The 25,457-nt window shown below is 36.0% G+C and overlaps 1 protein-coding gene across 7 annotated transcripts in view; it reads right to left on the bottom strand.

The window, feature by feature from the left end:
- ACSL3 (acyl-CoA synthetase long chain family member 3) overlaps nucleotides 1-25,457 on the bottom strand; it is a 55,098-nt gene that overhangs the window by 11,351 nt on the left and 18,290 nt on the right. For all 7 annotated transcript variants that reach the window (XR_008237395.1, XM_052802913.1, XM_052802911.1 and 4 more), the window contains 12 exons: nucleotides 22,843-23,264; nucleotides 16,231-16,408; nucleotides 9,982-10,091; nucleotides 8,560-8,698; nucleotides 6,521-6,671; nucleotides 5,791-5,914; nucleotides 5,434-5,505; nucleotides 4,783-4,922; nucleotides 3,875-4,047; nucleotides 2,716-2,790; nucleotides 1,488-1,679; nucleotides 83-197 (listed from right to left, as the gene is read on the bottom strand). Coding sequence is in view for 6 of the 7 variants with exons in the window: in XM_052802913.1 (XP_052658873.1) it covers nucleotides 83-197; nucleotides 1,488-1,679; nucleotides 2,716-2,790; nucleotides 3,875-4,047; nucleotides 4,783-4,922; nucleotides 5,434-5,505; nucleotides 5,791-5,914; nucleotides 6,521-6,671; nucleotides 8,560-8,698; nucleotides 9,982-10,091; nucleotides 16,231-16,408; nucleotides 22,843-23,193 (1,820 nt within the window). In the remaining variant the exon portion in view is untranslated. The remainder of the gene's footprint in view (nucleotides 1-82; nucleotides 198-1,487; nucleotides 1,680-2,715; nucleotides 2,791-3,874; nucleotides 4,048-4,782; nucleotides 4,923-5,433; nucleotides 5,506-5,790; nucleotides 5,915-6,520; nucleotides 6,672-8,559; nucleotides 8,699-9,981; nucleotides 10,092-16,230; nucleotides 16,409-22,842; nucleotides 23,265-25,457) is intronic.

Here is a 25,457-nt window from a genome sequence, read left to right as displayed (position 1 = left end):
CACATTAAGTGGCAGAAAATTTTGCTTACGGATTCAGTAGGACAAAGAATACAGCAATAACAAAGTATCAGCTGCCTCTTACCTGCTTGCATACACACAAATATTATCTACCAGTGGAAGATTCTTTAGAGCTGCTTCTACTTTGCCAAGAGAAACATATTCTCCTGCCTGGAGTTTTACAAGATCTTTTTTACGATCTATTGAGGAAAAAAGGAATTAAACGTTAATTACAGAACACAAAACTTCAGACACTGATTTTATACTTTTCTGAAATGTATGTATAAATGCCAAAAGGTAAGCTGACTCATGTTTGGTGAACGTACCAGAAACATTTAATATCAGGTTTCCAGACTTCGCATTTTATCAATCTGTGCCTCACTTAAACATGAGGCATGTTACGACTGAAACATTGAACATGTTTCAATCCCATGCATGTTCTGCCTTTAGAACAGCATCTCATATATGACTCCACTGGCATGAGAATGAAAGACAACTAGGATTATGCAAAAGCCAGTGTTTGGCTAGAAGCACATATTTTTGCACTGTCTGGTCCAGATGCTTAAGGCAGGAAATGCAGCATTTGGTGACATTTTGTTATTTATTCCCAGGCTAAATCCATATTCAAAGAGCAACTGTCCATCTGTTATTTGAAACACAACAATAGGAACCAAAAATTAAGCCCAAATTACTTGAGCTTATTGTACGTAGCCCAAAGGCGGCAAAAGTAACTAACAGGACCTTACCCACCTAGCTCTGATGGCAGCCAGGAGTACCTCTCCTTTGCTATATACCTTCATGCTGCTTTGTGCAACCAGGCAAGGTAGTTTTGTAGCTGTCTGACCAGTTTGACCAGTACAAGGCAGCTGCAATGGGACCTAAGATCCTTCTCATATAATAAACCAAATAAGCTTAGTTTTCAGGATTAAAGAGGACCCTGAATAACCCACTGATTTCAAGAGAGACACCTGGTAGTTTATAGGGCACCTGTTCTTGTGCCTACAGGTGTCAAAGAATTATGATCCTATCACAGGCTTACATGTAACACCTTTACCTTAGTATATTTTTCCTCTAGTTCCTTTATGATAAAGGAACTTATTATAAAAAATGGCAAGATTAAGAAAAGGCTTATTTAATTCCTAAGCACATGTTACCAAAAGAGCCCTTTCACTGAATCAAGTTCCACGCTTAGAAAATTATAAAACCTAAGGCAGCTAATCTAGCCCAATTAGCCTGTATTTAACTCTCTAATTACTACCCAGTCTCACTGAGTGGAGTCAATGTTAAGACTGTTTTAAAAGGAAGCAATTGTTTTAAAAATCAGCTTTTAAAACAAAATCAAGTTTACATTAACATATCAGAATTTCACTGGGATACATGGTAGGGCTTTAGACTGCATGCTGAGATATGGAGATTTTGGGGGCATTAATTACAGTATTTAGCAGCCCTGAAAAATGTATATATATGTTCACCTGAATTTATTAACTCACCAATAATTTTTAGACATCCATCTTGATGAAACTCTCCAATGTCTCCAGTATGGAGCCACCTCTGCCCATTCTCATCGACAGTGAAATCTTTTTTGGTTCGTACTTCATTTTTGTAGTAGCCCACAGTCACATTTTGCCCTCCAATAAGAACCTCACCTCTAGGATATGGTTTATCAGTGTTGTAATATCCACCTACAAGTACAGGTTTTATTATGTTAAAAAGAATAAAAATATATTCCAAAGCAAAAAATCCTATTATTTTTACTATTTAAATACAAAACTAAACATGTTAGTAAGTCTTTAGCCAAAGTTACCACTTGCCTGAACAGTTCAGTAAGAGAAGAGGTGGTTCCAATTCTTTTCAGCATATAAACAGCTATTTAATATGTGTTTACAAGCAGTGAAATTCACACACAGGCAGAGGGCAAATGCCATCTCTATGCAATCTTTCTGCCAGCACTAACATGCTCTATCAGTTTCATACAGGCTCGAATCATAAAAAAAAGATAAATTTTGCCTCGTATTTTAGGAAAGAAAAAAACTATAAGGTCTCACATTATCCCAAAACACCCTTAAGTATTATGTATTTCTACTCTACAATACATAAAAGCCTACAGTGAAAGGAAATCACCTAAATACATTTCAAACTTCATTAAATCTATTTTATATAGCACCCATTAAGCTTCCATTCCATATGCCAATTTTTAATGATTTTATTAATAATAATAATAATATTATGAAGACTATTTTAAAATAATTTCTTAACGGCAAGAGAAGGTGCCATGCATACACTTCAGCTGATGTCTCCTGAATCCAGCACCTTTAAGACACAACATACAAGACCTGCACCCCGTACTGCAAGAATACTGATCTAAATCAGAAAGAGGTACAATGCTGTATACATTTACACAATATGCATATACAATTACAGTGACTGGAATAAAAGAAATAGTATAGCCAAAGAGAGTCATGATACAACCTAGTCAAAATGCCACTCGCATTGATAGCTTCTGTCTAGATATTTGTAAGTTTAAAAAGCACCGAGGAATTTATTTTACCTTTTTTCTCTCCCAAGATCAAACTTTCATAGGTAAAAGTGGCATTTGAAATTTAAAAAGCCAAGAAATAGTCTTCTAATTACTACTACTGAGCAAAGCCCAATAGAAAAATAGCTACATAAAAGTTCTTACAAACACACTATAATTTAATCACGTACAGAAATTCTCACCTTCTTCCCAGTTCAACAACTTGATTTCACAACAGACCAAAGGTGCTCCCACTCTCCCCGTAGTGTAGTCCCAAACTAGAATTTAAAAAAGAGCATTTTTCAGAAAAAAATTTTACCAAAACTGATTAGAAAAATCTTTGTTGTCATGCATCTTATTTAGTGAAAATTAACTGCTATTTATTTCTGAACTTTAATTCACAGAACAGAACTTTCAAGAAAACCAATGGATCTATCAAGGTAATGCAGATAAAATCCTTATCCTGCAAAGACAATAGATGGCTGTATTTACAGGTACCTCCAGTCATATCAACACAGCTTTGATAATAACTTGTCCATACGGATCACGCTTCACAAGCAGCACAAGAACTTATAATAGCGTTTGCTGGACTCTGAAATAAGTAGCAATATTTCGTAACAATTCAGGGATTCTGTATTTTGATTCACTTTCCTAAAGTCTCAGTCCCAAACACTCCTGCATCTAGACACCTTTCCAAAAGAGCATCACTGGAGACTAGATCATTTGTATTACAGCTCCACTATTTTTATTTTTTTTCCAAGCTACCGAAGAAGCTACTTCCAAAGACCTCTTGGATCTTTGTGGATCCCCAAAGAACGTAATGTTCTACAATCCAGCATAATCTAGCAATGAACCTTAGATACTACTCATATGATTCCCAGGTAGATAACGCCATTGCCAAAAAAATAGCAGCTCTGACTGTTTCTGCCACCACTGAATAGGAGTGAAATGTCAGGACTAAAAGGCAACTGAAACCATTAAGTTCTATTATATAAAATTAAACTCTGGTGCAGGCTTTTACATTCCATTTTTTATTTTCCTAACATCTCAAAACACTCACCAAAATTAGAAATAATTTATTCCGTTCAACCAGTAAGTGCAATAATGCCAAGATCCCATTCACACTATTACAGGTTTCTCCAACACAAATGAGAATATTCATTTTATATGTAGGTCACCAGCTTTAGCACAATGTGTCAAAATTAGTACTCCTACTGTTTTATACATTTATGATTACAAGTAATTCCCAGGATTCACCAGTTATGTTTGGTAGCATACACCAAATAAATATACTGTCAAAGGTGATACACACACAGCGCTCAGCACGGATCACAGCACTCAGTGGGATGTACCAACACCAACCTTCCGTGATTGTTCCAGCTCCAGCTGATTCAGTTAGTCCATACCCCTGTCCTACAGGGCAACAGAAACAAATGTTCATAAACCGCTGAGTTGCTGCAGAGAGTGGAGCTCCTCCACAAAGCAGGATGCGAATTTTTCCACCTAGCAGCATTCGTACTTTCCGGAAAATAAGGCTAAAATGCAAAGATAAGAGTATGTATTTGTTGTGTAAAAACAAAACAAGAGAGTACCTAATGTTGTATCTGAACTAAAAGTTTCCACCATCTTCAAATAAACTTTTATGGCATTCAAGGAAAACTTTGAAGAAACACATTTAAGTTTTAAAAAAAACACAGGCACAAATTTCTAAGCTTGTTTCCACATTCTAATTTGAAAATGGGTTAAATGTTTTGAGAAGGTAGATTTAGTAAGACACTAAGTTCTGCAATTTTCCCTTCAAAAATAATTTAAATAAGCTGTATAAATTTTGCAATTATATTATCCTTTAGTCTCACTGAAGTTGGGAGCTGGACTCAATGATCCTTATGAGTTCCTTCCAACTTGAGATATTCTATGATTCACTTCTGTGAAAATGTGAAGTCTACAGTTATCTATACGAATAGACTTCCCATCTTACCCAAGAATTGTATAAATCCATTATTAAAGTCCTGATGAAAATAATGCAATGAATATAAATGTCCAATCAGTTTCGAGTTATAACACTCACTTTAAGTATACCAGTAAATATTTAAAACCATCACACAAACTACTGAATTGTTGTTTCAATTTACACTTAATTACAGACTTGTTCATGTTCAAATTGTCAACATTAAAACAAAGAAAAGCACAAAAAAAAATCAGATACTGCTCATGTGGTAAGACTTTGATAAGCATTTTTTTGGTGCCACTAAAAATAAAATTAAAATTACCTATCGCAGAGCGGGGTAGTGTAACCTTTGGAAATCTGTTCCATTTTGTAGTTGTAGGCCAAAATAAACAGATTCCGCTGGAAACTAGTCATTTCATTCACTTTATTCATGACATTTTTGTAGATCCGATCCATAATTTCCTAGTTACGTAGAAAAATTAACTTTAACTCAAAGAAACAGAAATCCTAAATTCAGTGCAACAAAAAGGAAATATGATCTAGACATTCTAGTATGTTTCTGATGACAACCCACTCCCAGGCTGCTTCCTCTTCCAGTGCTAAGAGATAGCAAGATGTTCACAGAAACAAGGAAAGCAAACATCTGAGCAGGAGTACTAGTTAATCCCAAGCTACCTGCTGCCAACTATCTTTATTCCATTCATTTACTATGCCATTTTAATTAGTCATCTATTGTTTATCAATCTAATACCCATAGCTATTTAAACTTTGAAAAATATTGACACTCATATGTTGAATGTTTACCCCCAACACACAAATGAATACCAAAAATACTATTTTAAGCTAGCTTAACCTCAAAGGTTCTACCTTTTTAATTTAAATGATCATTGAATTAATTTTGTTGTTAAAAATTTGAATTCTGAATTACATTTTTAAAATAATTTTTTAAATTATTTATCCTTCAGTTACTTACCGGGACAGCTGCCATTAGGGTTGGCTTAAGCGTAGTAACATCACCTTTGCTTCCTTTCTTTATTTTAGAGGACTAAAGTGAAGAAAAAGTTTACTAGCAGACACATTCAAGATTTTTAATATGAGAAACAAAATGACATAGCACATCTTTCAAACAATCATTTTAATTTAAATTATATTTTAACAATTAAAACTATTCCAGAGTACCAGTCATAACCACTAACTCCCCGTTTCATGAATTGTAGAAAAGAAGATTTGTTGTAATATTTCTTAAGTAGTATTACAAAGATCTGATATGAGTATTTTTTTCTTTTTTTTTTTCTTTTTTTAACCACAAGGGCTTACATCTACAACATACCTGGTCAGCTAATGTCTGAGGCGAAGAATAACCAATGCGGCATCCATGAGACAGACACACAAGTTCAGCACTCAGCTCCAGAACGTGGGCAAGAGGCAAATAGCCAATATAGATGTCTTTTTCCCTGTAAAGAATTTTTAAAAGAATGGTTTATGTTGTACCATTAGAGTCCTCAGATGAGTCATTAAGCTAAATTTACACAGAGCTTACTGCAGAACTAGAGAGGGTGGAAAAACGCCTTTGAGCTTGAGAACATATTTCAAATAATACAGGGTTTGTTTCAAAAGTTGCATACTACATACTGTAGGTTTAAGGCATGAACAAAGTGTGATGTTTACTCATCCCAAGACAATTAACTGTGTGTTACGGTTGCAAAGGCAACTCTGTGGACAAGATTAAAAACTGCACCAAACAGAAAGAAACCACAGAATTTAACACTAACCAAAGGAAGTACTGCTTAGGGAAGCTTTCAACCACTCTAGTGCAAGGCGGCCTCACAGGCTTTTGTGTCCCGGTCTTGCCCACATACAGAAGACGAGAGAACAAACAGCACATGAAGTAGTCATGTCATTTAATGTAGTACTGGAAGATGCTCAGACATCAGTGCATAGTATGATGTGTCACAGACAAAGCAATATAAAACAGTTAATATTTTACATAGTAATTCATCTAAAATTACATGCAACTACATGACTTTTTTATTTTCTAGTAAGTAACTGTTGGTACGTACCCCAGATTTGGAATCCTCTCAGCCATTCCAGTTATCCCAGCAATTATGTTGCAATGGGAGATCATAACTCCTTTGGGAACTCCTGTGGATCCACTTGTGTACATGATCACCGCGATATCCGAGGGCACAGGCCTGGCCTGCTGTTTGTTTCCTGTAATTTGTTTTGAAAAAAGAGAACATATAATGTGTGGAGGGCCTATCAGACTGGGAGATCCGATACACTGACACATTTCAGCAGTCATTCCAATGTAACACCACATGACTATTGCTATTACATTTTGCTTTTGGTTAAAAAGACTGTGGTCAAGCTTAAGTGCCTTCACAAAGAGTAGAAACTTCTTTGTATTAGCTGAGCAATACTTTAAATGATTGTCCTAGTTTACCACGACAACGCTTTTTCTATTACGTTTCCCATATTCCTGCAGAGGACAGAAAAATTGGCAGAACTTTGCCTTCTCCAAAATACCACTGAGCTTCAAATCCTTAGGAAGGTACGCTGCACTGGTCCCAGGCTGCTGCAGGCTCAACCCTCATTTGCAAAGCTATGTTCTCAAGCACTCCCTGGCCGGGGGAAACACCACACTGCCTCATTTGCAACACCTGCAGCAAGGCACTGCTGAGCCAACATGAGGTCCAATTTCTATAAATATTTAAAGGAAGTTCAATAGCTTTAATAGTATTAAAGTGTTTTTTAAATACTTGCAGAGAGCAAGAAAATACAAAACCAATTGTGTTTATTCAGAGGAAAAACTGCATAATGCACAATACATGCAGGACAACATACACACTGAATGAGAAGAGTGAAAGCGTATTTAATAATTTCCCACTCACTGAATCCTGTCCATCCTGCACAATGAACAACACAGAGGAAAAAAAACATAAGCAGCAGCTCATGTACTTAATATAACATTAATTGAACATGCTTGACCATAAACAATTCATTGTAGTATTCCACAATTTATGAATGGTTAACTTAACAAAGATAATGTTCCTTTATTATAGTGTATAGTATGTGATATTTAAAAGACTGAAGAAAGAAGGATTAGACACCTTTTTACACAGCACATAGTAACAAACCTCAAGGAGCTAATGAATTATAGCCATAATTTCTTCTGTCGGTGTTGTCTGAAACAGTTTTAATAGTACGTAAAACTGGTACATCAAAAAGGGAAAACCATCTTTTAAAGAAACTGAGAGGTCACGATGTTGGGAGCAAACCTGCCATTCCCCTGAACATCAACAGCAGATGCATTAACCACCCCCCCACTCCTAAAACAAAATTCAATCCAACATTCATGTGCCTTCAGTGGTTAAAAGATTCTGAAAACACAAAGAATAAGAACAGAAAAAAGCAACTACTGAATATAATTAAATCTTAAGATACTAGGTTTAGCAGCTCTTCAGAGCCAAGAATAAAAATTTGTTATGGTAATAGTTAAAATTAAAACACCTTCTGAAGTTCTGAGTTCTAATTCTAAAAATGTTACATAGATTGGAAACAGAGTTCGAGAAATTTACATAGTAGATTGATACTTTCGGAAATGCAATAAAAGTGATGAAGTTCTATCAGATTTAAATGGCTATTTTACATTTTGCTATTTGTGAATTTAACAAAACTTAATGGTAGCAAATTACTGATCTCTTTTGCTGTAAAACACATGACAATTCTCCCTGCATGCTCTGAATAACCTGGTTTTAATATGTCTCATCATAAGAATGCTTTCTAAGTTTCTCTATCTTGGCCTAAACACTTATCCTAAAATCATTCTTCAGCATGTGACACTTGTTTGTGGAAAAGACAGTTTTTATTAAAAGCTTTTTACTCTGTTGAAAAACAAAACAAACAAAAACCCACACTCCAAAATCCAACCACAACCAAACCAAAAACCCCACAGATCTTATTTAAAGAAAAAGCAGATGATAAAAGGTTAATCACTGGATAATTTTTTTTTGAGATCTGCAATTTCCCCAAGTTTACTTAACAGGGTCAAAGTAGGACAACAAATTAGATGATCCAAAAGAAGGAAGAGAGAACCTACCAGTATCTGCCTTGGCCCCCATAGCTTGCACAGAAGCCATAGTGTGAACAATGACACCCTTGGGAAACTCTGACCACGTTGTTGGTTTGCCATCAACTGTAATAATATGTCGCAGAAGTGGAACTTGAGAAACAATTTCCTGTGGAAATGAACATGTGTTCAGAAATGAAACATGAGGTTTGTGCCGACAAGAAAAAAAGAATAAAATAAAAACTATTTACTGTATACATTAAAAAAAGCATTGACATAAAATACCTGAAGATTTAAAATATCAGAGGATAAACTTGTCTAGCTCAAACAGCTGCAAAGCTTGAAACTTTCCACATTTAGATTTGCAGGATTGATTGATTTTTCTACTTACAAGTCTAAATACTTTTTCAACCATTTACTGATCTGGGTCTTATTTCAAGAAAAGCCCACAAATAAGACTGCAACGATCAGTAGAGATAATTGACTTTCCACTCTCATAGAACACAGAGAAACTGGTGACACTGAGCTCACAATAATTCTTATGTTGCTCCTTGATTACTATGCCATTTAAAATAAGGAACAGCTAGCAAAACCACAGAGAATTATTAGTCAGGCACTAGTTAAGCATTTCAATCAAAACGTGAGTTCTAAAACATTTATCAGTGTTCTAGCGGAAGAGATGATTATCTCTAACAGAAGAAATTCATCCTCTTACTGCAAGCTGAAATAAATGTGCATTGTATACATACTGTCATTCTAGTAACTTAGGAAAAAAAAAAGGTTTGGAAAATTCTCATTCAAAATTCAGCAACAGCGCAGTCTTCCATTAAAACAATTCCCTTATTGAAAGGTCTAGTTTCCCCAAAACACATGATGATGAAACTCATGCAGATTAGTTGTTCCACTTGTGTATTCAACCTGGGTCAGTACATCAAAAAAGTTTTTTGACTGTTCTAATGTTTAATAAGCTTTCTCCTGCACTGGAAAACAGCTGTAACTCTTCGAGCACCCATCTTTAGATTTAAGAGCCATTCTCTGCTGGGAAAACGTCCAACAATAAATCAGGAGGATGATCACATTTAGCTATTCACATACAGTTTATACATTTTTCTGTTCTTCCCATTTGCTTCAACTGTTAAATTTACAGGTACTAAATGCACCCAGAAGCCATAGCAGTTTCTTGTAAAGGTGTTGTTGCAGGCAGCACTGCAGCTCTTCAACAGGGGAAATTACTCATCCTATTCTCCAGAGTCATTGAGAAGCTTAAATCCCACTGAAGGCTAACTAACGGGGTTTTCTGTACGTGAAGACAGATACATAAATCCTATTTCTAGAAGAAGTGTCTGTCCTATAGAAAGGCAATAAATCATTGTTCCGTACAATTGAACTAGGCCTTTTAACAATAATGAACAGATACAATGCAAAGAGATAGACAAAGAACAGTTTTCTGACCTTCAATTTTGTTTGCATCAATTCTTTACTAGTAATGATGGTGGTCACCTCCGTTTCATTTAGCCCATGTACTATTGCTGGGCCTCCCAGGGTAGCGTACAGAGTAACAACTGAAACAGAAAATAGGAAAAAAAATGGTGAATCTCTATGTTACACTTTCAAGTATAGTTTACAATAAAGGGCTGAGATTAACCTATTCTAAGTTAGGCAACACAGTGAAAATATTTGTCGACTAATATAAAGCGGTATAGTTTTGTGGTTTAGAAAATACATACTATATGGATTTAAATACAGCGTAATTTTCAGTTACTCCCAGAAGGAATAAAGAACAACCATCGTCTATGTGACTGTTTACTATTTTTCAGGGTCTAACTAGAGGTACCAAAACCACATTACTCTATGTAATTCTCGTCTAGATATACTCTCATACCTTCATGGCTTTTACCATTTTAAAAGCAGGCATTTGTTCTCAGTTTAATACACTGTTTAACAGTCCTCTTGTACACAGGAAAGAAACAGCTTTCATTTACCCGACTTCTCTTTTCAGAATTCACGTGCTCTCTTACTAGCCTTTTACAACTGACTGCTAATAAGACATTATAACATTGCAATACCTGTCATCAGCAGATTAATTCTCACACTCAGTAATAAACCTGTGACTATCACATTCTCCCATCTATTTAAAACATAATAAAGGTTTAATCGTCACAATCATTAGACATTGAACTGACATCATGAGAATACAGAATAGCAAGGAAAGAAAATAGTTAGGAAATTGACTATTAGAAACACTATTTCCTGGATTTAAGGACACCTCATTAGTGATAAGAGTGTTAAACTGCGATTATTTCATATTAACAATTTTAAAATCATATTTAATTTCCCGCCATTTTTAAGAGAACTGAATGAGAAAAGACAAGAAGAGACCGGGGAAGAAAAAAGCAACTCAAAAAGGAAGAGAGGTGTTGCTCTCAAAAAAAATACTAATTTCCTATTTTCCAAGCAGAATGCTGAACAGGAACATCTCAAAAAAGTTGCAAGGTCAATCAACAGAACCATTAATAATTACAAGATCAGTGCTGGAAGTTTTGTCATGTTAGGTATCTGAATTTCTTTTGTATTTTAGTCTGGATTTAGCTGAATATTTAAACAACATAATCATTAAAACAAGATACGCCATTGTATGTTAGAGCTGCAGCTATACTACGTTCACTGCAGGAAAAAAAAAAACAAAAAAAAAAACCAAAACCAAACTCTGTTGTATTCTAACATTTGAAGTCCAGGGAGTTACTAACCCAGTGCAGCATACTAAGGAAGAACTCAAAAGCAGTTTTCTTACACAGAAAAGTAAATAGTTGACCTCTACTTATTTTTTCCTTCTTAAAACAGTGCATCATAGTTCAGAACTGTTGCAGGGCAAATGCACATGCACTGTGTTTTCTTTAATTTGGTGGGAGCAAAGTCCAGAAGAGTCCCTCTACTAGTTCCCACGAGCTCTCTCTACTTACTGCAGTGACCCCTGTTATATAAACATCTAGCAGAAATTCAGCTTCCGCAAGCCAACAAGCACAACCAACACGACACACCGCCCGGAAAGAAAAGTATAATCTCTGAAATAACCATTTATGTAGTTAATTACTCATCTACAAATAAGTACGTCAAGGACAACTTACAGCTATATGACAAAGAGAAAGAGAGATATACCATTTATATTACAGTGTACTGATGCCATGGAGAAAAAAAAAAACCTGAGCAATGACTCTGATCTGTGAAATTCTCACTTCTCCACATTGACACCTAAAACTTTTTCAGGCAAATCTGAAAGTTTAGGTAATTCTTCTTCTCTCCTTGTTCTCTTGACAACATACCGAGAAGGGATTATCTTTTGTGTTCATCTTTACACATGCAATTGTACAAGCAAGTCTTTGATATCTGAACTTCTGCTAGGAATACTGCTCTAGAAGTCTGACAAAAAGAAAAATCTCAACACCACTAAATTTGCCAGCTAATATAAAAGAACAAAGCCTTGCCCTAAAGAAACAAACAGAACTTTTGCCGTTTATTTCAATGTAAGTAAAATGTTATCAGCATCCACCATACATTAAACATAAAAAGCAAAATATACCTTTAAAGGCTTCAGCCAAATAAATTCCGACAAAACCACTGCTGCTCAAGCTTCAGGAAGGCATGATTGAAAAATGAAACATAACCTTTCTTATTTATTACATTATTTGCTTATACACTCAGATGTTTTATCTGCCCACACTGGTGAAGAGCTCTTCACAGAGATGAAGAGGAGATATTTGGAAGAAAATCTGTTTTCATGTTAGTACTTTTTTTTCCATTTTTGAACTAGCAATCCCACTCCACCTCCTGCAAATACAAGACTTAAATAGCTTCAAACAATGTAAAATTTACAATCAAGCAAGTATTTCTAATCATAAAACCACTTGTTTGTGCAAATAGTCCATAACAAAAATTACTTTCCCCATTTTAATTCTGTGGTACAAAAGGCATTCTCTCTAACACTACATATGAAGCAGATGAACCTGTTCTCCTGACATCAGTTCTGGGCACATACCATCAGATTTAATACATTTCACATTCGGAAAGAATGTCACAACACTACCACAGCAGTTAGCTGTTGTGAAACTTGTAAACTGAAAAATGCTAATATAAGTAATTTAGCAACGTCTTGCCACACTACTTCAACATCATCTGAATTTTATAATTCATTCAGCAAACCGACCGTGAATACTGCATGATAATATCATCATCTGCCAACACACAAATCAGCCAAGTTCACGTAAGATGACATACAGCTTAGATGCTAAATACGTCAGACAGTGTGCTGAAGCATGTCTCAATAAGGGAATTTAAAACATTAATCCAACAAAATCAAAACCACATGCATACCATTCTGCACACAACATCCATCCACTATCTCAGATATTTTGTTTCCTCAAATGACAAAATCTTCCTAGGATTTGTATGTGTACTTCACTTCCAAAGAAAAAGCGATTGATACAAGCCTTTGCATTTTATTCTCAGGATAGTCACTAGGAATCTAACAGATCCCAGAAGTGATAAGAGAACTGACACAGTGTATTATGAGACGTATAGTTTAAAAGCAACAGAGGCACCTCATCCGAGAGCAGCCTGTGCAGATGTTTGCTCTGGTAGGCAAGTCAGCAGCACTCACTGAAGAAAGGACCAAAAAAATCACCGAATTTAGGCTGGAAGGCACCTGGGAAGATCACCTGCACAAACCAGTTCATTATGCTCAGGGCCACAGCCAGTCCAGTTTTAAGTATCTCCAAGGATGGAGATTTCACCATTGTAGGCTCCTGTTCTGGTATTTAACCACCCTCAATGAAGAAGTTTGTCCTAGTATCTAATCAAATTTTCCTGTGTTTAAACTTGTGCCTGTTGCCTCCAGTCTTATCAAAACACACCTTTGAGCAGAGTCTGGCTTCACCTTCTCTGTATGCTCCCATTAGATAGTTTTAGACAGCAACAAGATCTCAACTCACTCGTCTTAATGCTGAATAGACCCTGCTCTATCAGCCTCTCCTCGTATGTCACGTTCTCCAATGCCTTCATCAGCATCTTGGCAGCCCTCCACTGGACTCACTCCAGTATGTCAATGTCGTCTTTTCCTACTGGGAAGCCCCAAACTGGACACAGTACTCTAGATGCGGCCTCACCAGCGTCCAGAAGGAAGAGAAGGTTCACTTCCCTGGACCTACCTGCTACACTCATGCTGCTACCACCCAGGATGCTGCTGGCCTTCACTGGAAGGCAGCATGGCATACTCATTGTCCATGAGGACCCCCCAGGTCATTTTCTGCAAAGCTGCTCTCTATCCAGTTGTCCCCCAGCCTATACTGGTGCATGTGGTATTCCAGCACACACACAGAACAACTTGTAACTGCCTTCATTGAACTCCACGAGGTTCCAGACAGCCCACTTTTCCAGCTGACGGGCCCCTCTGTACATCAGCCCCGCCCTTCAGTGTACTGGCTGCTGCCCCCAGCTTGCTACAGGCTGAGACCTCCTGTCCTATCATCCAAGACTTCAAGACATTAAACAGTATTGGACTCAATCCCCAAGGGCTGGCAACTAACTTCATCCTGCTGACCACAATCCTTTCAGCCAATGGTCCAATGAATTTTTCCACCCACCTTATCATCTACTTATCCAGTCTTTATTTGAATAGTTTGGCTGTAGAGGTCCTACAGGAGAATGTCAAAGGCTTTGCTGAAGTCACAGTATACAACACGTACTCTCTCCTCGTCTGCAAAGCCAGATATCACACAAGGCAAGCAGGCTGATTTTGAAATGGTATGGGCTAGGGCAGTACATGGTGTAACCAACTCCACCCTTAAAACTGAGAGAATAATACAGCGTAAGGGTATACACAAAATAACCACACAGACCCGCAGTAAAGACTTACTTAAATGAAAACTGCTACATACTCATGAATGTATGGCTTCTCAAACTGAAACAGACTCATGCTTTGAGCAGAGAGAGACCATTTAAGATACAATTTTGTTAGGCTAGCTTCCAGAATCTGAAAAAAAAGCCTAATTGATATACATCTTTAGTGTAGGTAGGTAGTAAATCAGGAATTTCTGCACATCTGGCTTTTACAACCCATCTCTTATCAAAGAAGGGTAAATGTGGCATGGGAGAGAAGAGGCCAAACCCTGTGAGGAACAGCAGCTTCTAGCAGCTTCCCACATTTTCCCTGTGGGAAAATGAGAAATGTCCCCCTGAGAACATCACACAACACAGCCAGGCTGGGCTTACAGTTAGGTGAATGACATACTAAGGAGTGATGATGAAACAGACATTTGAAAACAATTCCTATACCAAGTTGAGCTCAGCACTCAATAGGTTTCTCAGGAAGAAAAACAGGCATAGAGCTCCTGCACATATCCTTGTGCCTAGGCTCAGACTAGGTTAGGCTATACAGCAGATTTTCCACCGTGGCAGAGATGTACCTTGAACACAGTTGCTGCCCTCTACACGACTCGAGTGAAAGGGGAGCAGACTTGGCTTTGCATCTGTCTCTGCCCTGTGCTGTGAAGTGAAGCTGTGCAAGGACACCTCCAGCCAGTCTGTCCTGTTCTGCCACTCCTCAAAGGCACCTCCAACACAGCCGGCAACTGCCCAGTGTACACATCCTGCCAAGAAAGCACCTTCTCCTCCTTGAGCAGACTCAGCTCTGCCCCAGCACACTTTGTGATCTCCACAATAAAATAGCAGAAGACTAAAGGATAAGTAACTAGAAGTTACAGAATGGGACAGTCGCTGGACAGAAAAGCCCGAAAACCACTTCTCTTATGGACACTCCATGAGAAAATGAGGAGCATCATCCAGGTCGGAGAACCTAGTCTCAGTCCACTGACAGGGTTAAGGATCCAGTTAGTGTAGGATTAAAACAGATACTATGAATGAGACTGACTTCAAATAGCTCACCAAAACTAAACACAGTCTTAAGGTTTCTGAAGTAATAACTAGGACCCAACAAGCTTGTCCTTGAGCACAATCTCAAATCAGCACTTGGGTTAAATTAGGATGTATTAAATGACATGCAATAGACTATGAGAAAGTCAAGAGGCAGAGAGAAGAAAGAAAAATATAAAAATATAAAAACTGTATCAGCCTAGCCTAAGGCTTGAGTTAAGGAATGACTTACAGTTTACTAAGCAAGTTTTTAATTTGAAAGAGCTCCCCAAAATAAGGTCAGGACTTACTCGCTCCTTTTCACTTTTTAGAGATAACAATACAATAAACTCTAACCAAAATCAAAACTGAAGAACTGACAAAATATCCTGTTAAAGCAAAACTTACAGGCACAGATGAAGGTTTGACATCAGCTCCTGAAATTGAGTCAATGAATTCACATATGTGATTTTTGTTTGGTTTTAGAAACTTGGGAATCTGTACTGATTTGAGATTAAAACAAAATAAACCTCTCACAAATTCACTGAGCAAGCTATACTTACTGAAACCATACCCCATCTGCAAACAGATACAGCTTTCTCTATTCAATAAAGCAAAACACTACAAAGTGCACGGTCTCTACATTATGCAGTATTTTTTACTTGTAATTTTAGATGTTCTATATAAACTCTATATAAAGTTTTCTTCGTATTTAAAGTAAAGTAAGAAAAAGGTTTGTTTTCAGATTGTTTTGCAAGATCCAAAGACATAAAAATTTTAGGAAAGACGCATACTTACGCTGGTAGTTGCACATAAAGCAGGCCTGTGCTGCAATCATCCACTCAGCTCTAGTCTCACAAAAGATAGCAATGTTAGTCTTTGGTTGCTGACCCAATACTGCTAAGCCATTTCCAAAATTAACAGCTTTAATGTATACATCTTCATATGAAAGCCAGGTGTACTTGCCAAGGATGACCTAATAAGAATAATAAACTCAATTTAGAAAACGAAAATCCTTAAACACATCCCACTACATCTTCATCCACGTGAAGAAACTCCAGATGTTTGAAGGAATATTTACTTGAATTGTAACAGCAGTTTACTCAAGATAATGAGTAATATTCTTGCCAAAAACTACAGGGACTGTGGAAGTTCCAACACAAATACTGCAATATCTCCATGCATGTTATCACCTCAGTTTCTATTTTCACATTAGGAAAGCATTCCCACCATATTTCATAGCTTCAGAAGCCCTCTGAAAGGCTGTGGTTATCAGACCCGTACGCCTTTAGTTTTTACAAAGGTTTGTTTTATTTTAAGCGAAGGGTGACAAGCACTAGCTAGTACAATATATTCTCTATATTTGCCTTCTTGGATATTTGGGCTACAAGCCTCCTACACAAATACGATATTTAGGTGTTCATTCTTATTTAAAAGAAACAAAACCAAAAAAATAGAAAAACGAGTCCAGAAAGCAGTATATCAATGGCTCCTCCATCAGAAATTGTGAAATCCCTTTCCCTTTGTTTGTTCCGAAACAAATATCAGGGGGACAAAAAGATTACTCCTCTTTCCTTTTTTTACTGTTAAACAAAGGTGGGACAGAAGACTAGACTGGAAATTACTGGCAAATCTTAGTACTGAAACGTCATGTGGAAAACATTAAGCAATCTCACTTTTCTTCTATATGGGAAAGCTGATGCACAGTAAAATCGGATTTGAATTTACAGGTCACTATCTATCATAGATTTCTCTGTGCACATTTGCAGTACTATTTTCTCACTGAGTAACAGGATATTTCTCTGAGGATATCCTAGATATTTTCATATACAGATGTAGTATGAACATGTTTTACACTGAAAATCCAGACTCTAAATTATTATATCTTACCCTTCTAGTTATACAAGCACCTTGACAATTTTGAAACATACAATTTTTATTAGTCAAGTATTTCAGACATTTTCTTTGACTACATAGCATTAGTAATAAATGCAAGCAAACACTAAAAAAAGAAAAAAAGCTAGAAAAGCAAACCTCTTCCTCCCCCATTCTGTTTTCCGCATTTCATTTATTAACTTTAACTAAATTTCAAACTTGTGGGCTGTAAAATCTAACAACTTTTTGGCATGTCACTACATGTCTAATGAGTCTGTATTTCCACATCCACTACTTTAATAAAATGAATTTTAAAATCTCTCTCAACCTCTAATAGAAAAATAAATACCAATAGATTTCTTTTATCAAAACACTTCTACAAACTACTGCAGTTTACTGTTGGGTAACTGAGTTATACCCACTACAGCCTTGCTACACATTGCTCATTAACCTACTTGTTTAGCAGGACAAACCTTTCTTAACTCAGGACAGGTATATGTGCAGCTGCTTGGAAATTTCATAAATGTTTCATGAGAAAATACCATTTAAAAAAACAAAAAAAACAATACTTGCCAACAATAGCAATAGTTAGCAATTTCACCAGAAAATAAACATTTCTCACACAAATAACTGCTCAGGTTTTCCTGTTTTATTCACAGAAACTCAGCTTCATTGGCAAACAGGCTGTTTCAGAGCCAAAAACCTTACTGAAGAAGAAAGATCACATTGAATTTCTCTGCTGTAACTGGTGAGAGAATCACAGCAGAATTGCTGCCCGACCACATTTGCAGCACCACAAGGCAGAGGGCTCACACCACTACCAGCGCTCGCAGCTACAGCCCCCCAAGGAGAAAGACCTGGGAGTTCCTTTCGGTTTCAACACACCAAGATATTTCCGGTGTGGAAAACTTTTACTGCTTCCAAAGAAAACATTGCACCTCTTCCTGTCCATCCAAATTTCAGTAATTTGGAATTTTAATTCCATTTTGGGACATTTTTCCCCCAAACTGAGTATTTTTGGCAGACTTGGAAATACGCGACAAGCTCATCAGTTGAAAACAATTTATAGCAGTGAATCTGGCAACACCTTTTCCACCACTATACTCTACCTGCAGCATAGCCTCAAGGATACTGCTCTCAAACAATTAGGCCAAGAAATACAAGCAGATTCTTGTTACTGTTTCTGATAAGTTTGCCAACCCATAAATGAACAGGTTTTGGTAATTCCCACCATTCACTACACAACTCACTAAAGTTGGAATAATAAATCATTAAAGGGTCAAAAATGGATCTTTCTGAATAACACTTGTGATTCTGCTTTTTTTTCCCTTTTTTAAATTCTCTTAAATAATTTATCCTCATTGCTTAAACACGTTTGATATAAAGTAGTGAAAGAAGGCCTTATTGGTCCTCCCTTTGTTAAAAGGTTAGAAAATCCACAGAAAGGAAGTATAACACTGTTAGTTATAGTTATTTTTCTATATCTAGAAATATAGTTATATTTCTGAAGAACACTGACGTGAAAACAGATAAGACCTTTTTCAATGCAGCTGTTTTAAATTTTACTTTTCCTACTGTCTTCAATATATTTAAATTCCCATGTTCCCTTCCTCCTCATGTCCAGTGTTTCTTCTCTATTCCTACAACATATTAATATACTGCCCCATCTGTATGTCCCTTTCTTCTGCATTTCCCTATATGCTTCTTTTGCAGGACACAAAGCAGGTTATGGTTTCTCTCATCCTTCCTTATATTTAAGTGTGTCTCCAAACCCATCTCCCTTCTTGGCCCTTCCCTCAGTAACTTTCGCTAATATTTTCCAATGTACAGTTTCTACTGTAAACAGCTGTTAAGACTGACATTAAGTGCCATAATCTTTTAAACGTTCACACGTTTAATTTTACAACTTCTGAACTTATTTCTGCTGATAACTACTTACACATATAAAGAAAGTAACCATCCAAGAGTTTGCAAGAGAAGGGCCCAAGAAGTCAAGACTATTGAGAATTGATTAAACAGATACATAAAACCAACCACTGTATCAGAAAAGACAGCAGCTCTGCATGTTTACTTGGAAATACTACCTTAAATAGAAAAATACTGCCCTCTAGTGCACCAGCTTTTAAACATACTTAAACTGCAAGTTATTAAAAAACATTTGTTATCTATTTAACGCATTGGAAAATATTATTAAATATCAGTACCGTATTAATATTTGGAAGTCCATCAAAGTATAGAGACTAAATACTTGCTGCACAGTGAACATTTCTTTAATCTGGATTTTAGGGCAACCATATTCAAATTTTTAGTGTGAAGGTGTCATAAAATGTTCTCAAAAAAGCTGCAGGCACAGGTAGAGTCATTAAACGACCTGACCTCAGTTACCTTTCAAGGTCTTCCTAAACGTAGCTTAAAAGGCTTGAAGAACCTTGACTACAATTTGGAAACCAGTGATCACAAATTAAATACATTTTCTTGTAGAAAGTATATTAAAAATAATACAAAAGAGTTTATTTGAAATGTCCATTTTTGGCCTTTTTCCACATGAAAACATGGATTGCAGCTGAACACTTCTGAAAAACCCCACCCTAAAATTTTATTTACATAGCACCCTACGTTTTTCAACATCATAAGCTACTCTTTTACTGCTCAATGACTTGGCATGGCAAGAACTTTCCCGCTACTTCACAGTAAGTTCCAGTATCAGCTACAGTGAGTAACATTCTGAATTCCCAAGTGCCTGCCCATGTGCTTACTGTTTCATGTAAGTCTCACAGGCTTTAGATGCATCAGTTTCCCCTACCAAAATCGTGTTTACTTTTCCCCACTATGACTTATTTATTATGTTTCCATTAATTTTGTTCTTGGTTACAAACCCTTTTCAAAACAGAACAAAACAAAGGAACGACCCCCCAAACAACCCCCCCCCCCAAAAAAAGGACAAAAGAACACACACAAAGCAAAACCCACATACCAACATATATAAAAGCAAGCACATGACCGTAACACCTATAACTAAGGTGACATAAAATAATCAACCAGCAGAATAAAGTTCATCTTTTGGGCATCATAAAATTTAAGCTCTGCTTAAATTAATTAATTTTTCCAATTAATTACATCTTAATCTCTGAAGTAATTTCAACATTATTTTATCCAGCCTTAAATACATATTTTATGAAATTAGTATTAGGTATGCTTTCCAATCCATGTATTAAAGGACACTACACAAGGAAACAGAAAAACTAACTGCATCTGAAATATAATAAAATGCAACAAAGTGAGCAGAAGCAAGTATTTGTATTTTATTAACATCCATCAATTTCTGCTACTTTGGCAACTACACAGGAATAAACAATCTTTTGAACAATATCGTATCATAAAAATTCAAGAAATTACAGATTATCTCAGGTATCATTGTTCTCAGAATAAATTAACGTAGTATCTGATCTTAAAGATGTTTAATATCTAGCTTTAAATAATTTTAGCTATAAGTGTGAGCACACTTAGTTCTCCTAAGGATCAGAAACTTAATATTTTACTTTTTTGAGATATATATTTGATCCATTAATGAATCATTAATTAGGCTAATCTAGCCTATTGCAATTTGCAGACAGCCATCTTCTAATAAGTAATGCAACTCAGTACACAGACCCGTGATCTACATTCAGATCTGCCCTGACTTGCAGATGACCTCAGAAAAATGCATCGATCATTCCCAACACTGTGTTCAATTTCTGAAAGGGAAAAAATAACGAACAAGTTTTGCAACTCCTGTAAGGTATAGAAATTACACGCATTGTATCTAAGAATTAAAACTGTCATGCACCTTTTCAAAAAGCTGCACCAAATAAACCTCAACAAGTTGCCTTTACTAAAGGGAACCAGGCAATAAAAAGATGCATGGTATGAAAGACAAAAATAAAAGGAAAAGAACCCTGACATTTAGAATCAACAAGGTATCTTGTGAAATTTTCCTCACTTGCTAAAACATGTTATAAGGTATTAAGAAACACTGTATTCGTTAACGGAAAAAAAAATTTGAAAGTAGACTTATGTGATAATGCCACAACTTAGAACAAAGTAACATGAGGGCAAGTATGCCAAATGACCATAATGAACCGTTGTGTCAAGCTTAGACAAAATTACCTAACTTAGGTAATTTCTAAATCTAAATACTTAGAAACAAGTAATTTAAGTAGGTCAACACGAACATTCTTCAGCTTTACAATATTTAGAACACTTTGCTTGCATAATGGAAAAGGCTAAAACTCCTAAGTTCTTAAGCCTTATATTACTAATTACGTTTAAAAAAAAACAGATCACAGATCACAGGCAGCCAAAATTCTCATTTGTGCTCAGAAGCCCACTTTGTACAACGCGAATCTTCTGTTTCTTTACAGGGCAAAGAGGCAGTAAAACATGCATCAAGAAAGATTATATATACCCATTTCTCCCAGCATTTCCTTCATACTGAAAAATCAACTCCATAGCTGGGAGGAAGTTTCACTAACAATTAAAGTTTATATAAAGATTTTAACAGAACTAAACTTTGCCATGTATTATGATACTAACCAAATTCTACTTTAAACATTATACTCCTGTATCAGAATTAAAACTAGCAGTATTTAAGGAATCCTTTATCATATGAAGAAATTTTTCTTCTGCAGGAAAACTAATCTTAATTAAAAGTTGTCTTTATAACGTGTAGTTAGCAACTTCTAATACAGAAGTGCAGACCTTTAACACATTTCCACACATATACACATATCCTGTTAACGGTACCTTGACTTGCTTCTTCAGGCAAAAATGCATTTTTAAATGCCTAAATACAAAGCAGCAACTGACAAGACAGGCCTGAACTTAAAAGACTATAAAAAGTCAGTCACTTGAAACACTAGAGTTTTATATTGAAATTACATCTCGCATACACACCATGATTACTGATTAGCAGAGTAGTAGTTCACCATGAAGGAGATTGAAAGAAAAAGTTTAACCAAAAAAAAAACCCCCCTTCCAATTAAAGTCTGTGCAATCCTTTTCCAAACAAAAATTTCATTTAAGCTCTGAATTCACTGGGCAAAACAGTAAATCCTTAAGTTACAATTAAGTTTACTGGAAAGGCACATCTGAGTATAGGCATCTAGCAATTTTTCTATATTTATCTGATTATAGTTCAGCATAAAACAAAGGGAGACTTTTTTTTTTAAATTCACCTAAAAGGAAAACTTTAAAGCCAGTTACATCATCAGCTGAATATAAAAAACAAATACCTAAAACACATTTGTGTTTTTTCTTTGGCTGAAACCACAAAAAAAAGGTATCTACTCGAGAATGCAAAACCAAGGGTTAGATTTGTTTTAAATGCTAAATAATGGAAGACTGGGAATTAGATAATTTAACTCTTTTCACAACTACTTAATCTAAGTAGAGAAACTTATTTTTTCCCCTGATTTGCTTTACTGGACTAGAAGTGTTGCAAAAGAAAGTAAACACACTTTGAAAAAATTCTTGAAGGCAGACAGCAAAAAGACTTACCTTCTTAAAAACTTTTCCTGATGGCTGGATTTCATCTTCCTCTTTTAGGATTTCACGTGTTCCCAAGAGTTTTTTGTCCTTAAATTTAGTTTTAGCATATTTAAAAACTTTGTCGAGTGTATCACACCCAGGATATAAAACTGAAGCTAAGCAATGTAGACTGTTAACAGATCTGTACGCAGCCCCAGGCTTGTTATTCACAGGTTTAGCTTTAACCTGCTTGGCTTTTGCTATAGCCTGCCTTGACCCTGAAAATATGTACCACGGAATGTACGTTACAAAGGAGTACACCAAGATTATAAAGTTTATAAACTGTAGAAGAACAGGGTTGATGTTATGCTTCAACTTCATTTTGGCCGCTTGCGAAGGTTACAAGGAAGAGTTCGGAAACATGGATCAATTAGACAGGGATCCAAAAAGATCTGAAAAGAGAAAAGAAAAGGTTAGTAGTAAACTCTATAGCTGTTTGCAGGGGGATTATTTTCAAACATGTTATTACAATCCATATTCCAATAGGTCTTTTTATGCAGAAGTTAGGCTAGAAGTCTTAACCCCTAACACAAACAAAACAAGACACCGCTACATGAGAAAAAACTTCCATTCCCATTTAACAGACTGCAGTATTTACTAATATTTTTATTTCTTTGGACACTGCACAACACAAACACAGAACCTAAGGAATTCAGGACATGGGTTTTTAATTAAGTGACATGTGAATGGCATGTATGTACCCAAAAATGTTATATGATCATACGATTTAAAAGATTCTCTCCAACCACATCAGAATACCTACATGCATATCTTCACTAGCAATCTTTATGACCTTTGACCATAATCAACCTCCATACAAGCCCTAAGAATAACAAGTAATGCCACCACTCTGTACATGGGAATCCTGACCACTAAATACGTTGAAATGCTTTCCAAACATTATACAGACTGAGACACCTAAGACAAAGAAACTGTAACCTTCCTTCATGAAGGCCCTGTATGCAACAGAACTTTGCTGGTTCTTTTATTCCTAGGGACTTTCCATCAGTCCTGCGATTTCAGCCTCAGTACCAGTATGCAACAGGCACACTTGTTATATAAATAACCATGACAGTAAGTTAACTAAGATTAGGTAAATACTGGAAAATGGCTTAGAAATATCCCCAAAATCCTAGCAACAGCACTATGAAGAGATGTGTAACTTTTTCCAGGGTCCCTAATGATGTCAGGATATTCAATTTGACTTTTTTAAAGCATCATTTATCATATCTAAAGAACACAATCATGCAACTTCCTCATGTATTCTACTGTGGAGGCAAGAAATTATGCCATCTATCTAAAAGATTTAAAAAAACAATCAACAGAATAATTAAAATCATTATGGAAAACAGGGAAACTTGTCATAATGGCTGAAGATTAATTTCTGCAACGGTGAATGAGCTACCAGTTATAAAAATCAGTGGTTTGCACATAAAAGCAAAATGAACTATAAATACACTTCACTCAGTTAACTTTTCAAATTTATTGATACAATGGTATTAAAAGCAGTACCATAAATAAAGCAACTAATAATGATATGTACATAAGATGCACAACCTTGATAATTCTTTCTAAATTAAGTAAATTTTCATTCCTAAGATACAGCGCCAATACCACATTATTCTTCACTGATGTTTTACGTTCATTGACTCTGTTCATTGACTCTTTGAAAACCATAATGAAAAGACATTTTAGTTGAAAAAGTAATGTTTAAATCACGTAAGATCCTTCAGTAGTAATGGAAAGAAACCTTGCTTCATGAATATTATTAGATTTGTAAGTCCTGTTGGGAACAGATCAATCCAATATCCTTCATTTGTAGGATAAGTTAATTCCATCTTGCTCTAAACCATACAATTTCTTAAAATTCCAAGCAAAAAGATTTCACCATTAACTTCTTCCCTAACAAGCTGTTGTAACCTCATCATTAACGCTGCATTGTTATGGGCAGTTTGAAGGAACCAAGCAACATCAAGATCTATTCTGCAAACCACCCGGAGGCACATATTCAAATAAAGCATAGCAGCTCTTCACAGTAGGAACTTACTGGATCAAGCAGCAGAGGGGGGAAAGGGATTTAAAACCTTAAAAAAAACCAAAAAAAAACCAAAAAAACCCAAACAAACACAAAAACAAACCACACACAAACAAAAAAACCCACCACACTTAAATAGGCCAAAGGGCAAACTCAGTAATCGTTCAAAGAGACTTACATTCTTAGGCTGTCACTGAAGGATACTTAATGGAAATAATCACGTGCCAGCCAATAAGCTACTGCAGTCCAGAAAAATTATGCTGTTGTTGATAGCAGCGTAGAACATAATGTTTTAAAGCTGAATCCAGAGTTCACACAACAAAAGTTTACCCATTCTTCAAGAAGTTATACATTGTACTATAATTTGTCTGGCCCAATTCAGGGGGGCCACATTTTTTTTCTCCTTATAAAGCTGGAGAACTTCTCTGTGCCAACAAAGTAGAAACCGAATTTAACGAAACAGCTACAAGCAAAAATTAAGGCAACTAATTGAATACCTTTTGGAAAATTGTTCTCCAGAGAAACTCCCTGTCTGACAAACAGTTGAGCC

The sequence above is a fragment of the Harpia harpyja genome, chromosome 12, assembly GCF_026419915.1.
Source record: "Harpia harpyja isolate bHarHar1 chromosome 12, bHarHar1 primary haplotype, whole genome shotgun sequence".
Classification (NCBI taxonomy): Eukaryota; Metazoa; Chordata; class Aves; order Accipitriformes; family Accipitridae; genus Harpia; species Harpia harpyja.
Note: the sequence above shows the minus strand (reverse complement) of the source record. Positions and strands in the feature narration are given on the sequence as shown.